Raw genomic sequence first — 18234 nt, forward strand, 5'->3', positions numbered from 1 at the left:
GCAGTCCTGCCACTCAGGTCGGTATTGCGGTACACAGAGTCGACCTCTGTGGAAGACATTGCTCGTTCCTAAGCAGTTATAGCATAGTATTTTTCAGTTCTATGAAAGTTAGCCAGCAGAGAGGAAGTTTCCAGCCTGTCTGCAGCCTGGTGTCTCTATGTACCACAACCAAAGTGTGTAGTGTCTTCAGCAAGAGTCTTTTCATCCAGTCGTCGTGGGCACAGTTTGATTGTTCTTAATTTAAAATGAAATCAGATGAAACGCACTGAAATGAAGTCTGGAACTTTGCAGGCCTCAGCGTCAGGTTTTGGATTTTGAATTAGGGATGCTCATAAAGTCTCCTGTCAATATTCCAACAATCTAAAATGTGAAAACTTCAGAGAAGGAATACTGATTAATCATTTTTAAAATGACTTAGGTAGTTTCTTTTAAATAGCGTAGCTCAGTGTGTTTTAGTGTATTCACAAACTTTTGTAACCCTATTGTCTCTACAGATTTTCATTATCCTACATGATCAGGGCTCTAAAGGAACAGAATTGATAGGGTTCATTAGATTGGCTTGCAGGATGTGCTCAAGACTGTCCAACAGTGGCTGTCATGCTTTCAGACAGTGGCTTGAACATGCAGCAGTTGTTCATCCAGGAGCTTGCCTATCCCAGCAGTCCCCATCTGGTGCTGAAGGCCTGGAGGATTGCTGAGGAATGCTGATCTTCAGTCTCTACTAGAATCCTGAAGAAGTTGGTTCGAGTATCAGCAAAGGAGTGCCTTAGCAACAAGATAGATGTACATGTTAGCAAGAACGAGCACAAGAGGGCACAAAGCAGATTTTCCTTCTTCCATGTCCTTTTATCTGGGCTTCCACAAGAAAATGTGCTCCAGAGTCTGCTTGGATTTTCCTGCTTCAAATAATATGATCAAGAAAATTCTTCACAAGAGTCCGATGTAGTCAAGTTGACAACTAAGATTAGCCATCATACCTACACTTATATTGGCTTTTTATAACAAATATGTTACACTCTAGTTGTTTAAAAAAATTGCAGTGCGTTTCAAGAATGACAGATATGTCTTGTAAAGAGGTTCTTCCTTGGCTGTATGTCTTCTGGCAAGTTGTTGGTGGATAGTTACCTTTTTTCTTTGATTCTTATGAGATAAGTATATAAAATTTTCAACCATTTTAAAGCCTCAGAATAAAAGTACAGTTTAACTTTATTATTTTTCTTGCTCTAATTGTTATTTATCTAGTCAGTAAATTATACCAGTTGATATTAGCAATGGCCTTGGGTAAAGGTACCTGTACTGTTACCCTGTTAGAATTATGGATTAGGTTAAGTGAAAATATGTGTAGTTGGGATCATAGTGTTTTCAGAACTCCTTGATCAGCCAGATAGTTTCTTGTGTTTTTTAGTCATTCATGTCTTTTTCTACAATTTAAGTTCAGGTAAATTACTGTTTTGTTATTTGTTCATGACCCACTGCTGGTGGTCCCTGTTGTTTTCCAAAAAGCCATTTCCATTTTTTTAATTCATTTTACATCCTATTACTGCCCCTTCACAGTCCCCCTCCCACAATCTTCCCTTATACCCTCCTTTCTCCTCTGAGAGGGTGGAGGCCCTCCTATGTATCCTCCCATTCCAGCGCATCAAGTCTTTGTAGGGCTAGGCCAATCCCCTTCCACTAAGGCCAGACAAGGGAGTCCAGTCAGGGGTGTGTCCCATAGACAGTAAACAGCTTTAAGGATAGCCCCCTCTAGTTGTTTGGGACCAATAGGAAGACCTAGCTGCACATCTGGTACATATGTGGGGGGGGGGGGGACTGAGTTCAGCTTGTGTATGCTCTGTGGTATTTGTCTTTTTGAAGTTCTTTCTGTTGAGCTTTTTACCTGTGATTCCATTCTACTGCTTAACTGTTTTCAATGGATTTGCTTCCGTACTTAGCGGGTGTACGATGAAGAAGTGGAGGAGCAGGTGCTCAAGGTGGAGGCAGAAAGAACAGAGCAGGTACTTGTATTAAATCTTTCTTTCAATTATTAATCTATAGAAGTGATAAAGAGGGTGATGAAAACTGGGAACATGGGAGATATGGCCCTTGGCAGTGGCCCAAGAAAAGTTTCCATTTTTTCCTGAAACTTAGCCTGTTAATACATAGATGAAATAGCTGAATTCTGATATAAATATGGAGCAGAGTAAATTATCCCGGTTTACAGGCCACAGTGGACGTATCATCTTGTCCTCCTCTTTCCCCTCTTTTTCCTCTGTCCCCACTCACCTCTTTCTATCTACTCTTTAAAGATCACGAAGCCACTCTTTCTCATTTTATGCAGAGACAGGCCACATCCTGAGCTTTGGGAAATGAATGTCACAAAGGTGAGGTCTCTGAAGGCCTAGTTTCCCTGTCTCTTTTGTGATTGTTTTTAATTCTTGTTTCTGTCACATTAGCTAGGTGAATATAGGTCTAGTCTGTGCATATTTGAGGACCCATGGGTACAAGATGTGTTAGGACAGAGTGGACTGTGCAGTGAGCAGTTGTTTACTCTGTCATGGGTCTTCAGGGACCTGATGATTTAGGGCCCTTGCTCTTAGAGGCTTCATTGTCTGTTGAGTCCATTGGTTATTGATCTAAACTACATTGCATGGCTGGTGTTTTGGAAGTTCATGCAAGGAGACACTTGTTAAACTAGCTGGGAAAAGCTTCGAGGGTGAGATTTTATTCAGATGAAGTAGGAAGGCCCGAGTAAAAGGCGGTAGAGAGGCCATGCCAACAAGAGTAAGCCAAGCCCTCAGGGTCTGGGGATTGCACAAAAGGCCTCACGCACATTGGGCGAGCTTTCTATACCTGAGCTTTATCCCCGTTCCCATGGACTAGGTTTGTGGAAGATAGTAGAGGAAGAGAGGGAAAGGAAGGAAGTTGATGAGCGCTGTGTGCTTTGCAAAGTAGGCCAAGGGATGAGGGACAGCAGCTACCTGGTTCCCAGGTGACCTCTGCATACACATCGATGCTTATCTCTCCTTGGAGTCCACACCCAAGAAAAAGATTCTGGACCTTAACTCACTTTTGTGTGTTCTGGCAAGCACTGCGCTCACATTCAGGAAAGAAGGGCAGGGTCCGTGCGATTGTGGAAGTCGATTGTAAAGGTTGCTAGTGAAGCTCTAGATTAGGACGTTAGAAACCAGAAACCAGCCATGGCTCTTTCTGCTTGGCATTTTTAGGAAAGTGAATTTTCATTAACAGTACTCATGCATTTGCTATTCAGCCAAATGAATATTACTGTTACCTCAAACCAACATTTAAAAGTGGCTAGGATATCGTGATATGTGTTCTGAATACCATAGGACTAGATGTCAGAGCCTGGTTCCATCCTTAAAGCTTAAGGTAGGCTCGAGTCACTGAGCACACTCATCCACAGACGTGATTTTACAGACTCAGTTTTGGTTTGTTTGTTTCTCTTCTCTCTTCTTTTCTGAGACAGGGTTTCTCTGTGTAACAGCCTTGGCTACCCTGGAACAGAGATTCCCCTGCCTCTGCCTACTGCGTGCTGGGATTAAAAGGCCTGCGCCACTGTTGCCTGGCTCAGTTTTGCTTTCTAATTCAAATGTTCATCTGATTTTCCAGATGAAAAGATTGGAATTCTAGAGTTTAGGTTGTTTGATTGATGCCCAGAAAGTGACAAAACTAAGATTTAAAGCTTGTACTTTGACTCCAAAGTCTGTATCAAGGTATTCAATAGAACATATCTCTGTTGACATTTTGAATTAAAATTTTTTGAGGACAGCATGACTTTAGAGTTGGTATATTGGAGACACACACTGAAGGATATTTTGTTTGTAGGAGAAGACTCGGGAACAGAAAGAAATAGATCTGATTCCTAAAGTCCAGGAGGCTGTGAACTATGGGTTACAGGTTCTGGATAGTGCCTTTGAGCAACTTGACATAAAAGCAGGGAATTCAGACTCTGAAGAGGATGATGCCAATGAGCGGGTGGAACTGATCCTTGAACCAAAGGTAAAGCATTCAGTTACAGTATGATGATGTTTTAACTACTTTGTTGGGCACAGGGTGTGTAAGGCATGGGCTATGTATATTACTAGTATTCTCAAATTGACCCCTTCTGGGAACCATACTTGACACAATGAGCATTTCAGGAGTACAAGGTAGGTAAAAGTTGCAGGGCATACCTCCTTCTCCTCTAAGGTTTTTAGTATATAGTGTGTGGGAGAGAAGGCATTTACATGAGTGACCATCCTCAGAACTCTGCGAGAAAACTGACTTATAGCCAAGAAGTTAAGGGGAGGGGTGAGAATTTTAACTGGATTTGGTTTGTTTTTTAAATTCGGTTTTTAACACTTATTTATTTGGTTTTTAACATTTACTATTGATGTATTAGTATGGGGCATATGTGTCCCATGACCCATAGCCGAGAGAGGATAGCTGTGGAGTTGGTTCTCCTTCTACCTTTTCTTGGGTTCTGGGGAGTTGTCCTGTCCAGCAGGGCATTAAACAGGGGTCCGGGGAGGTCACCTGAAAGAGAGCGGGGGGGTGGGGGGGGAGAAGGGAAAGACGAAAAGAACCACGGCTTGTCTATAGGCTGATCAAACCGTAATTTTTACTTTTTCACACAGGGGTTATATACACAAAAAGGCAGGATGTGGGGAAGGGGATGAGTGTTAGGTGTTCAGGGAGAGTACAGATATCTTCCAGAACAGAGTGTCAGCTGGGTGAAGGTTCAGGGGACAAGACACTATGACTCCGCCTATGATTCACTTGTCCTAATCTAAGTTGGTACTATCCTTCAAGGCTACCCAAGGTCTATGACTATTCAGGCTGGCAATTTTCCACCAAAGCTGCTTGTTTACAATAGCTGTGTCAGTGTTTTTCCACAGAGACCCAAGACTTTGTGCTAGCAGGCTGACTTAGGCCTGTGGCTGATTTTAGGCCTTCAGGTATAAGCAAGGCTGCCCCTGACAGGGAGTGAACTCTGTAGGCCTTTACCCACCCACTGTTTTGTGGCTCATTTTTATTTTAAGACTGAAGTTTTATTTGTTTTAACTTCTATGAGAAAAACATATAATATGTATATATAAAACATGCTTTGAAGTATTCGTTAATTGTAGAATGACTTATTCTAACTTCTGTGTGTGTCACATACTTAATTCATGGTGAGAGCCTTCAAATATCTCAATGATTAAAAAATACAATGCATTTTTATTAACTGTAATCATTCTGTTGTATTGTTAGCTTTTGATCTTATTTCCTCTAACTGGAGTTTTTTTTCCTTGAGATTGTAATTTAGTTAACAGTGTTTCTTCTTTTTGCCTCCTTAACCTTCCCATATACCTCTCTCCACTCCTTCAAATTCATGTCCCCGTTTTCCATTAATTGTTACTGCAGTCATATGTGATTTGTATAACATATACATTCCTAAATATAACCTGTTGAGTTCACATAATGTCTCTTACATGTATGTTTTCAGGGCTGGCCATTTGGTGCTGGAATCAATCTGTGTGTTCTCCCCATGGGAGGACTCCTTTCCCTGCGAGCTTTCCTCAGTGCCCTGTTGTTCTGCGTGTGAGGTTTAGGCAGTGAGGCTTTGCCTCCTGCAGTCTGGCATGTTGGTTGGTCTTGGAGTTATCTTTGCTCAGCTCATGTTAGGGCTAACTGAAGCTTTTGTGCCCTTTGACCAGCCTCTCTCCCTCTTGTTTCTAGTTTTTAGGGCAAAAGGAGATTTGGGTTGGGATTAGATGAATTAGGGAAGCCCCTGAGGAGCACATACTTTGTGGCTTGTGCTAAGGAAGACTTCCTGGAAGTTACTTCTTAGACCAGGCTAGCCTTGAACTCAAAGAGATCTGCCTACCTCTACCTCCCGAGTGTTGGGGTTAAAAGTGTGCACCACCACTGCCTGGTCGGATTTGACGTTTTGAAAATGTACTTTTAACCTTGCCATGTTTTCTTCTTTTCTGCTTTGATTTATCACCTTAACTTGTTTTAGACAGTAGATGCAGCAGGCCGTCAAGTAGAACACTTGGCTTTATTTTCACCCACGTGTTTAATGGCTGTGCTCTTTCCTGAAGGATCTCTACATTGACCGGCCCTTACCCTGCCTCATCGGCTCAAAGCTCTTCATGGAGCAGGAAGATGTGGGGCTTGGAGAGCTGTCCAGTGAAGGTGCGCTTTCTTAGTGTTTCTGTCATGAGTCCTACAGCTTAACTTTTTATGCTCAAATCATTTCAGCCCGGAGCTCCTCCCTCAGGTGTGCCCGCTAATGTTCTTTGTCTTTTGTTCTCTGTCTATACATCATAGTGTGTCTGAATCTCTGTAATCCTAATGTTCTAATCTTCTCTGTATATTTTCTCAGAATAAGGACATTTTCTTCTATAACCATGCTGTAAAGTGGTCAGTTTAAGAGATTTTATTATTACCTAACCTTTGGTTATATTCAGATCTGTCTGTTACCCCAATCAAAGACCTTTACCGCCTCTGCCTCCTTCTCTGGGTTAAGACTTAAAGCAATTAGTTGTTAAACCACCCTAGTCATCTTTTCATTCCATTCCATTTCATTTCATTATTTATGTTTGCTTAGTGTGTGTGTGTGTGTGTGTGCTCTGTGGAAGTCAGATGACAGCCTATGAGTCAGTTCTGTTCTATCATGTGAGTTTCAGGGACTGAGCTCCCATGGTCAGGACTACAAGCAGTTAGTTGCCTACACTGTCACCACCAGTGACTTCTAATCTGATACGGTTTCCTTTTCTTCTTTTTAAATTTTTTTTGTTACCTTGACATTCTTGTAGAGTAAAACCAATTTATGACTTTTTTTTTTAATTCATAGGAGACACTTTGAGATTCTATTAATTACAAAGGTGCTTTCATTCCACTAAATGGGAATAGTTTCATTAAAGTCTCTTTGATAGATATTTTCTGGTGAAATTGGTGCTGACTTTTACAACTCTTCCTGACAGAAGGCTCTGTGGGCAGTGACCGTGGGAGCATTGTGGATAGTGAAGACGAGAAAGAAGAGGAGGTGAGGACATGGTCTGGCCAGGTCATGGTGGGCAGGAAGCTTAGGATGTATGTCGCAGGCTAGGTATGTAACATGCTTCAGAATTAGGGAACTAATTTTATAAAACTTCTGGGGAAGAATCTGAAGGGTTGAAATTCTTTTTTCTAATTTGTAGAGACAGAAGTAAGGGAAGCTGCTTTGATCCCTTTCACCGTTACCTACTTCTTTCCTTTCTACCAAATTCCTTCACTTTCATTTTGAGGAGAGAACAGCTTAGATATTGTAGCACTGTCTCTGCCTAAAACTTAGTCTTGGACTATGTCTGTCGTGAATAATCTTAGGAAAAAATAAATAGCTGCAATGAACAAAAAGTTCTTATTATTGTTATTATAATATGCAAATATGTATATGTGTGTGCAGTGCCTATAGTGAGCAGAAGAGGGCGTCAGATGCCCTAGAACTGGAACTACAGGCAGTAGGTGCTGGAAGCCAAACTCTAGTCTCTTGCAAGAGCAGCACGCTCTCTTAACCACTGAGCCACCTCTGCAGCCCTTGAAGAATTTTTAAGTCCTCTAATGAAAGCATCTACTTCGTGTTCACTTGCTAGTGTCTAAAAGTCTGCAGAGAACAACCTTAATCCAGAGGCGGGCACCTTGAGTTGTTCCTCAGACAATGAGTATGAGATTCTAAAAGGAGACCATTCTGTATGTCTGATTTTCATTTCTTTATTGTTCACACACTTGCCCTCCCTCTCCTGAATTCCCTCCTCCAGCTGGCAAATGGAAATCCTAGCAGTAGAAAGAAACTCAAGTGTTATCTTATCTTGCTGTAGATAATCATCTGCTGGATCCTTTGCTTTTAGCTGTCAGTGTAGCAATCATTGGTAGCAAACTGCCCTTCAGTTTTTGAGCTTGATAAGTAGTTATCCTACTAGTGAGAGCACAGAGATTGTAGTCCAAAATGTAAAGCAACACATACCAACATCCTGTGATTTCATTAAATGGTGTTTTCTTTAAATCTGAAGGTTAGAATTGGGAAATACAAATGGTGTGAATGAATCATTAGAGCTATCTACATGAAACACAAAAATTAGAGTAGCCAAACAGTTGTAGCACTATTGCCTGAATTCATCCTGTCTGCTTTCTAAGATGACTGAGAGTATGAGCATTCCCTCTGCCTGACACAACCACTTACCACAGAGAATGGTAAGATCTTCTCTGTGTTAACAGCAAAACCTTCTCACCCACAGGAGTCAGATGAAGATTTTGCCAGTCATAGTGACAATGATCAAAACCAGGTAAGGCTTATGTATTGAAATGAATTCATTTTAAAGCTTTAGTTGAAGCATAATGTGTATACTAAAATTACTTTTCTTCCTGCTATTGGTACTAGGGGTTGAACCTAGGGTCTTAGGCCTGTTTGATAAGCTCTGCATGGTATTTGTGTGCCAAGTCTCTTTGAATGACTTTTGAGTGATACGTGAAGATTTTCGTGCTCACAGCTATTTCCCCTTAAGTGTGTCATGTGCTTAGGCTAGCTGCCTGCTCTGGCTAGCACCTTTCCCAAGCTGTGCTCCTTCTTAATAGCTTCTTTAGCTGTCACTTCTTGTTAGGACTAGTTTATATTTCTCTACAAATGAACGTTTGAAAATTCTAATATCTTGCTTTGGTATTTTTGCTTTTATATTCTTACTAAAAAGTAAATCCTTTGTTTAGTTTCTAATAAATAAATTATACGGAATATATGTTTGCAGTGTGGTTACGTTTTTAAAAGGAGAGATTAAAAATTGATAGTGTCTCCTTTTCAGTTTGGTGACTTGCATCTAGAAATTCTGTTCTACATTTTCAGCATACCACACAGATGAGTGATGAAGAAGAGGATGATGATGGAGACCTTTTTGCTGACTCTGAGAAGGAGGGGGATGATATTGAGGACATGGAGGAAAATGCTAAGTCTGTAAGTATAATTACCACTCAGCGAGGTCTTAGAAGTTTCATGTTGCTCCTTAATGTCAACACTTTATTTTTGTCACCATCTCACAGCTGTAATGGTGTGTGTAGCCAGAGATAAACAGTAGACAACTTCCTCAATTACTCTCTCCTTTTATTTTTGAGTCAAGCTCTCTCATTGAACCTAGGCCTTACTAATTTATCTAAACTAGTTGGCAACAAGCCCCAGGGGCTCTCCTCTCTTTATCTTCCCAGCTCTGAGATTACAGGTACACATAGCCACTTGTAGCTTTTTTTGTGAGTGCTAGGATTCTGAACTCTGGTTCGCACACATATGTAGCAAACATTGTGCTGAGTTAGCCAACTCTACAGCCCCTATATTTGTAACTTGATTTTTTTCTCTTAAAGATTGTGGATGTGCTTTTGATGTATCTCTGTGTCTATATTTGCACACATATACGTGGGTTCCTGGGGAGGCAAGATTTGGGAGTATCAGATTTCTTAGAGCTGGAGTTACAGGATGTTGTAAGACACTTGACACAGGCTCATCTCTCCTGTTCCTTGATTGGTAGTTTTGTTGACAGCGGTGAATGTCCCGGCGTCCGCACTTGCCTCACTAGTGCTCCTTTCCTTCGATGCTGAGGATGCTTTAGTCAGCTCACTGGGGATATGGTCGGCTCCAGAATTTTGAGATTCTGTCTCCCTCCTATCTCCCTCCATATACTCATGTTAGTTTTCTTACTGAGGTTTTTAAAGTATTTTTTAAAAAGTCAGTGACAGTATCTCCTTTTAAGGAGACATTTTGTGACTTCTGTTATGTACCTGAGCTTTATAGGCTCCATGTTTTTAATTTTATTAATAAAGTCCTGTCTTTGCAAATATATTCTTATACACACACATAAATAAATCTTTTCCCAAAGCCCTGTTTTATTTTTTCTTTGTGACTGTTGATATAATTTTGTTAGGTGTCCAGAAGTGTATTCATTTGTTAGAGGGTTTTGTTTTTTGTTTTTTGTTTTTTTGTTTTTTTTTTTGGCCTGTAGAAAAGACCTACATCTTTTGCTGATGAACTGGCAGCTCGGATCAAAGGAGATATCCCAAACCAGCGAAAAGAGGGACAAATAGGTGAGTTCTGAAGGCAGGTTAATGGGGTGGTTTGTGGCATGCTGTAGTCTGCTTGTGTGCCACCTCACACATGTTCTGTCTCTGTGTGTCTGTGTGCCTGCCTGCCTTTCTTTCTTTCTTTCTTTCTTTCTTTCTTTCTTTCTTTCTTTCTTTCTTTCTTTCTCTGAGACAGGATCTCATATATTCCACGCTAGTCTCAAATATGCGATGTAGGCAAAGGTGGTCTTAAATTTTTTAATCTTCTTTCCTTCTCCTTTGAGCGCTAGAGATCAGAAACATAGCCACTATATCCAAACCTGGGCTTCACTAATTACTAAGGCATGATGGGCTTAAATTTTAATTCTTGATTTTTTAAAAAAAAAAATTATTTTATTTATTTTATGTATGTGAGTACACTGTAGCTGTCTTCAGACACATCAGAAGAGGGCATCAGATCCCATTACAGATGGTTGTGAGCCACTATGCAGTTGCTGGGAATTGAACTCAGGACCTCTGGAAGAGCAATCAGTGCTCTTAACCTCTGAGCCATCTCTCCAGCCCTAGTTCTTGATCTTTTGTTGTGTTTTCTTAGACTACTTTATTGTTGTTGTTTGACATTCATTTACTTGGGGTGGTGGGGCATATGTATGCCTTGATGTATATGCAGAATTGGTTTTCTTTTTCCTCTTGCCTTGTGGCTCTGGTTGTCAGGCTTGGTGCTAAGCACTTTGACCCTTTAAGCCAGTGGTTCTCAACCTTCCTAGTCCTGTATCCCTTTAGTACAGTTCCTCATGGTGTGGTGATGCTCAACCATAAAGTTATTTTTGTTGCTATTTCATAACTAATTTTTCTGTTTTTTAATGAATTTTTTTAATGAATTATAATCTGTGTTTTCTAGTGGTCTTAGGTGACCCCTTTGAAAGACTGCTTTAAGTCTTGGATTCTACTTGATATTTAGATACCATGAGTATCCTATTTCTCTCCTCCTCCAGTATATGTGTATATCTATGCAACATCTTACATGCATGGAATATGGCAACCCCAGAGAACTATGGACAGCAGATTGTGAATCCAGCGCTTACTTAATATTCACTCTTAAATTTTGACTAGTAAAAATGCACTATCCAGTGCACTCAAGTTATTTAACAGAGTAGAAAGGTAGAGTAATTTCTTTCTTGAGTGCAATCCTGGTATGCACATGACCTGGCAGCCTTCTGCCTTATGAAGACACTGCTGTAGTAAGTGCTCTTACGGAGCTGAGATATGAACTTGAGTCTCCTGCTCTTGGCCTGTGTCATGAGGATGCAGTCTTGAGTAGCAAATCAGTATCTGTAACAAGAATGCTAAGTATTGTTGAACCCTGAGATTCTCATAAGTTATCCTCCACAGATGGAAAACCTCAGAAGACAGTGAAGGAGAAGAAGGAAAGGAGAACCCTTCCAGATGGTAAGCCCTTCGCTCATTAGGAGCCTTTATGGAATGGATAGGTGTCACTGGCAAGTGCTGACAAGTAGGTTGTGTCTGCATTCACTTGTTTAAAGCATCTGGAAACACATTTTAGGTGCTAGGATGAAAGGAAGTCCAGTGAGGAGTAATGCTTGTGAGTATTGAATTGCTAGTCTAACGTAGGCATTTTCTTTCTAGATTTTTTTTTAGATGTGTAGGAATAATTATGGGTTGCTACATTTTCAGTGAAGATTGTATGTGACCCTTCCATATTAACTAGTGACATCTATGTGTTCTCTTACCATGTTTCCATCTATAGGATTGTTGCTTAGTTTAGTTTTTCTTTCTCCAAACTTTTGCATGTGGAAGTTAAACTATATTTTTGCTTCAAAGTCAGTCAAGAGATTGGCCTAAAGAATCACTTTTGTCCCCAGTCTTTGCTTCTTTGAAGACAAGAGCCTTTGAGGCACTTCCCTGGATTCTTTGAAATCTACTGCTTTGTTTTCAATACTCCTTGTGAATTATGGCTTTATTAAAGTCATGCCAATATGCTATAGAGGCAATCCTAGATACAGAGAAATCCCAAACCCATCTTTCCCTCCCTCTCATTCTTATATATTTGAGGGAAAATATTGCTATATAGCCCAAGCTGGCCTTAATCCTACCATGCCCAGTCTGATCTTGAACTTTGATTCCTTAATCTTAGTCTCCTGAATGCTGGATTACAGGCAGTGAGCCACCACCACAGGCTACACCAGTTTAACACTCCCTGTGCAACGTTACTTTCTGATAGATGAAGAAGACATCTTGTTCCCACCCCCCACGTTGACTGATGAAGACTTCTCACCATTTGGCTCTAGAGGTGGTCTGTTCAGTGATGGGCAGGGGCTTTTTGATGATGAAGATGAGGTGAGTTGGGCGATTGAGTCAAGCTCTTTGTGTCACTGAGCATGCAAGGAAGAAAGCCATGTTTTTATTAGAGAAAAGAAGCTTCTTACTAGTTATGCCTTTCATAGTTGAGGACATGTTAAAGTCAGAACCACAGAGTGAGAAATGTTATCTATCCTGGTGTCCCATTGTCCTTTGCTGTGAGGAGAGGCTGTGGGGTATCAGTAGTGGGTAGTTTTCTTGAGTTACATATGTCGTCCTCTCCCATGGTTTTATTTAATCCCCGACAGGCCCAAATTAACATATTTTTGCTCTAGTCTGCACCTTGCCATTGATTCTTTGTCAGGACAGTAAATATGTAGCTTCAAAGTGTAGGATACTTCTCAGAAATCTTCAAGCTCTGACTTGTTTACCTTTGCATTTTAAAATGATGCTATGCCTTACCACAACCAGAGTGACCTTTTCAAGGAAGCCCCCCGGGATCGGCAGGCACAAGCTCCTGTTAGTGAAGGTAGGTGTGGGAACAGATGCTTTCTCCTTGCTTGCTCTCCTAGTTTGCTTTCTGTTTCTGTCATGACCAAAAGCAGCTTGGGGAGGAAAGGCTTTATGTCATCTGTGCAGCTTATAGTCCATCATCCTGGCTTGCCTTCCAGGCTCATATTTAGCTATTTTTCTCTCTCTTCCAGGCCCATCTGGCCAAGGGTTGGCACTTTATACAGTGGACTGTGCCACATCAGTCATTAAGAAAGTGCTCCACAGACTTACCAATAGGCCAGTCTGATGGAGGTAGTTTCTCAACTGAGAGTTGTTCTTTCCAGATAACTCAAGATTGTATCAGGTTAACAAAAACTACCCAGCAAACATGTTCTAAAGCTCTTTCTATTGTGAAACAGAACACCCAAAAGTTTATTTCCATTAAGCTAAAAGCTGTTTTTGCTTGAAACAGTTGAAGACAGTTTGTCTTTACTAATTTTTGTCTTAGCAGTAGAGAACAGTACCATCTTCAGACCCGTATCATGCATTTACCTTTTAAAGATGTTTTTTTTAAAAAAAGTCAAAAGGAAAAAGTATTTGGTAGTTATGCTAAGGCTGGCTTTACTATAATGACATTTAATTCACAGGAACATTGTGTTGAGAATATCACTTGGTCATCAGTAATTCATCAGAATCATCTGTTTTTAAAAGACCAAAGTAGTACACAATTTTTATTCCATTAGATTTAAAGTAGTTTTACTAATACTATTCCCAGTAAAACAACTGGAAATAAGTTGTTTTAAATAATGGCTTCCCTTGTGTTCCATGTTGGGGCCGTCCTCCCATGTGATGTGTTCCGTGTTGGGGCCGTCCTCCCATGTGATGTGTTCCATGTTGGGGCCGTCCTCCCATGTGATGTGTACTGTGTTGGGGCTGTCCTCCTGTGTGATGTGTTCCGTGTTGGGACTGTCCTCCCGTGTGATGTGTTCTGTGTTGGAGCGTCCTCATCCCACTGTCCGGTCATCTCCCTTTTCTTGTTTTCCTTGTTGCATTTATTTTATATTCTTTACAACCGTCTCACAGGTTTTTGCTGTCACCTTTCGCCAGTTGATCTCATTGAGCTGGAAGAGTAGCCTTAGACCTGTTTTAAAAGACCTTGCTTGCTCTGTTCCTGACTCCCCCAGATACCTTCATTGCTACTGCTTAACCTCAGTGTGTCTTCCATGGGAGTCATAGTTTAGACTGTGTTAATCCTAAGGAAAAAGCTGCTGATACCAGTAAAAAACAATTTTAAAAGACTTATTTAGGAACAAATTGCCCCAGAGAAGGGGTGGGTTCTTTTTCTTTTTGACAGTTTTGCTTCGTAGATATGGTTGGTCTGGTGCTTAGTGTGTAGCCTTGAGTTGTTCTTGATACATGACCATCCTCCTGCTTCAGCTGGTTAAGTCTTGTGATTGCAGGTGTGTCCTGCCATGCTCAGTAAATCTGGTGAAGTGATTGATTTTTTTCTTATTCTAGAATCTCCTCCATCCCCTAAACCTGGAAAGAAAATCCCAGCAGGAGCTGTTTCTGTACTTCTAGGTAACAGGTTTTATTCCATGTGTGCACATGTATGTGTGTGTGTGTATTGTATACACATGTGAATTCGAGGGGAAGCCGTATGTGTGTATATTGTATGCACATGTGCCTGTGTGTGCAGAGGCAAGATGACAAAGCCCTAGCACTCTTCCATATTCCCTTGCAGCAGGGTCTTACACTGAATCTGGACCTAGGCTGGTGGCCAGTAAGCCCCAGAGAGCCTCCCAAGCCCAAGCCAGAATTGGGGTTACAGGCACAGGTACCAGCCACACCCTGCATTTTTTTTTTTTTTTTTTTGAGTTCTGAGGATTTGAATTGAGATCCTTGTTTTTCAGAACAAGCACTTACTTGCAGAGCCACCACCCCAGTGCTCTTTCTTAAGAACTGTATAAATCCATCCATTTTGTCATCATTCTAGAAGGACTTGCTAGGGATTAGGAGTGGGTATCCAGGAGCCCTAGAAGGCATTGGAGTGTTTATAACTACAGTGTATTCACTGATGCTCTGAGCTCACATTCTGTTTGGGTTCAGAGGCTTTGGGGATGTGACAGAGTGGCTTAGCACTTGTTTAGTATGTGCATGGCCCTGGTTTCCTCTCCAACACTGCAGAGGCCTGCAGGTGTTGGGGAAAGGAGAGAGGAAAGGAGAAAAGAGAAAATAAGAGGAGAGACTGACAGACAGCAAGGGGAAGGAGTGAGGGGATCAGTGCAGTTTCCTGAGGGCCAGGCAGCCCTGCAGTACGGTTTAGCTCTCCAACACTCACACAAAGGTTATTTCATTTTTTTCAGTGTTTTGTGGATGAACCTAACTCATGAGTGCTGTCAGGAGGCTCCCACTGGATCGTAGCTCTGATTGTCTTTCCATCCGCAGGGTATACTGATGTGTCTGGGTCCACCTCTGCCCCATCACTGAAGGAGTTCGAGAAACATGAGCAGTCCACTCCAGGGAAGAGCCCACATTTGCCAACTCCTGCTGGCCTCTTTGATGATGATGATAACAACTTTTTTATGCCATCTTCTAGAAAGCCTTCCAAGATAGGTACCACTTTCATGCTAATTCTGGAAACTTAGAGAAGAAAATTAAACTTACAGGGACACAGTTCTTGACATTCAGTGTCTCTTGCGGTTCCAGAATGCCTTACTGAACATTGCTGCCATTGTCTTGTCTGTGCTTAAATTGTGCTATAGCCTTGGGGTCCCTCATAGGCCAATCTTTTCTGCTTTGGGAATTAGTTACTGAGGTTATCTTCTTTAATAGGGAGCTGACTTTCTTCTTCTGCATTCTTTTCTTGACGTTTCTGCTTCTGCCTTTCAAATTATAGGTAGAAATTTAGTCACACTTCCTCCTAGCATTTCTGGGTAATTACATGAGCAGAACATTGCATGCTGGTTGCTTAATTCCCAGCTTCTCTTTTCTTGCCAGAGAGCTCAGATTATCCTTTGCCTTGGCAAATCCTCCTCACTCCCCAGCGTTTTTGGCATGTTTCCCCCTCAGAGATCTTCCCTCCTCTGAAGTCCATACTGAAGTCTTTCCTGTGCTTTTACTCTCTGACATGGTTATGCTTGGGGAACAAAAGTAGGGAAATACTTGTTTTTTCTGAGTCAGGAAAGCTGTGCTCTTTCTGTTTAGTGGGTCTTTGTAAAATGTTGAAAAGAATGTGCCACTGGAGGGATGGCCCAGATGTTATGAGCATTTTCTACAAGTGCTGGGGATCAATGCCCAAACCTCCAGCTGTGAAAACCCAGAGAGAAGGGATCACTGGGGTTTGCCGGCTTCGAGGCTGGTAGAGAAAACATAAGGCCCAAGTTCAGGGAAAGGCCCTGTTTCAAAGGAATAGGTAGAGAGTAACAGGACACGGGACACCTTCTGACCTCTATGTACATGCACAGATGCACGCACCCACCCCTAAAACTGAGCAAACACACATGTGACCACATAAATAGATAAATATACATCTTGTAAAAAGAATGAGGCATTTACTTTTTTACCCTGGAATATTTCTATTGTACATTAAATGGAAAACACAAATGGTACATCATTTTACTCAGATTATTCAAAATTTATAGTCTTATAAATAGCTGACATAAACATAAGATGAGATTTAGACATGCGTATGCCAAGCTCTTCTGTCTGTCTTGTCCAGGTGGGCAGGTGGGGATGGGGGAATGCCAGCGTTTGGTTTTATCTACTTCTGTATAGTTTGGATTTTAGTGAAAACAGGAGTCACCCTTCACATCTCCACCCTACAATTAATGACTTTTTGGCATTTTAAAGTGATCTTTACTTTTTAATCCTGTCTTGGATATACTTAGCATAGGAGTCTTCTGTGTGGAGAAGGTTCATTCATATGATTAGTGTCTTTGCTTTATTCGAACTGCTGTGGCTCTCTGAGTGGTACCAGGTGATGGAACTGGGAGAGTAGTTCTGTGGTAGAGTTCTTACCTGGCATGTCGCCCTCCCTGGCCAGCCCTCGGAACTGCAGGGAGAATGAAAGAGCAGCACTAAAGGGAAAGCAGGGCTCTCTTTACTTTGTATTTCTCTGTAAGTGAGCAAGAAATAAGATGCCATTCATATTTATCCTTGGAAGGGAAAAGTGTGTGTGTGTGTGTGTTTGTGTGTGTGTTTATTTTGACCTTGGTGTGATTTTTATGCTATGGTTTCTTTCTTAAGACAAAGTCAAGTCCACTGCCATTATCTTTGATGATGAGGAAGGAGATCTGTTTAAAGAAAAAGGAGCTGCTTTGCCAGCAGCTTCTGTGAGTCAGACAGATGAACACAAAACACGGGCAGATAAAACGGTGAGTAGAAGTGGATTGAGGGATATTGGCTTGAACAACAATAGCCATTTATCTCGAGTTCAGAAGGACATAGAGTTCTCTTTCATGTTTGCTGTCCTGGTTTGCTTTCTGTTGCTGTGATAAACACTGACCAAAGCAACTCAGGGAAGGGAAGGGAAGGGAAGGGAAGGGAAGGGAAGGGAAGGGAAGGGAAGGGAAGGGAAGGGAAGGGAAGGGTTTATTTTACAGATTGTAGTCTATCCTTGAGGGAAGCCAAGAGAAGACCTCAAGGAGGAGGCAGAGAACAATATTGCTGACTGACTTCATTTTTTTTCTGGCTTGCTCAGCTGCCTTTCTTACACAGCCCAGGCCCACCTGTCCAGAGGTGGCGCTGCACAATTAGCTATCAAGAAAATGCCCGGCAGACATGCCCATCAGCCAGTCTAACGGAAGCAGTTCTTCAGTTGAGGTTCCCACTTCCCAAAAGTGCCAGGTTGACAATCAAGAATAGCAACTACATTAATATTAATAACTTTGAACATAAAATTGAAAGATACAATGAAACTCCAAATAACTTCTAATCAGATTTGTGATATTAGTGAGGATTTGCCAAATATATGTCTGAACCTTCCTGCAAGCATACTGTTTAAATCAGAACTATTTGCAATTGAGTTGTAGTCATTATAATGTTTTACCACCCTACATGTCTTATTAGGCAGTTCTTGAAATTGAAATGCTGTTTTATTACCAGATACCAGGGGTTGGCAGTAACTATAGAAGACTCTCATGGCAGTCTGCATTTGTGAGGCTCCAGTTTGCCATAAAATTTCTTTTATAAAATCATACCCAATATAATACTGATTTAAAATAATTTTATACATAGTCTATATTCTGTTGTTTTTTTTTTTTCCTGTGGGACATCTTATCCTACAGATGTCCTATGTAAGTATATCTTTAGTATATATGTATGTGTATATATGTATACATACACACACATACACACACACACACACACTCATACACACTC

At 41.2% G+C, this 18234-nt stretch overlaps 1 protein-coding gene across 4 annotated transcripts in view; it reads left to right on the plus strand.

Annotated features, from left to right (window-relative positions):
- Positions 1–18234, plus strand: part of Washc2c (WASH complex subunit 2C) — a 51413-nt gene that overhangs the window by 6239 nt on the left and 26940 nt on the right. For 2 of the 4 annotated variants that reach the window (XM_034511526.2, XM_034511528.2), the window contains exons 4-16: positions 1935–1997; positions 3826–3999; positions 6066–6159; positions 6951–7012; positions 8241–8288; positions 8840–8947; positions 9984–10065; positions 11434–11490; positions 12284–12399; positions 12832–12889; positions 14371–14433; positions 15301–15468; positions 17101–17228. In XM_034511526.2, the coding sequence (XP_034367417.1) occupies positions 1935–1997; positions 3826–3999; positions 6066–6159; positions 6951–7012; positions 8241–8288; positions 8840–8947; positions 9984–10065; positions 11434–11490; positions 12284–12399; positions 12832–12889; positions 14371–14433; positions 15301–15468; positions 17101–17228 (1221 nt within the window). The remainder of the gene's footprint in view (positions 1–1934; positions 1998–3825; positions 4000–6065; positions 6160–6950; positions 7013–8240; positions 8289–8839; positions 8948–9983; positions 10066–11433; positions 11491–12283; positions 12400–12831; positions 12890–14370; positions 14434–15300; positions 15469–17100; positions 17229–18234) is intronic. The other 2 variants (XM_076940334.1, XM_076940335.1) reach the window with 1 other exon arrangement.

The sequence above is a fragment of the Arvicanthis niloticus genome, chromosome 9 (genome assembly GCF_011762505.2).
Source record: "Arvicanthis niloticus isolate mArvNil1 chromosome 9, mArvNil1.pat.X, whole genome shotgun sequence".
In the NCBI taxonomy this organism is placed as follows: Eukaryota; Metazoa; Chordata; class Mammalia; order Rodentia; family Muridae; genus Arvicanthis; species Arvicanthis niloticus.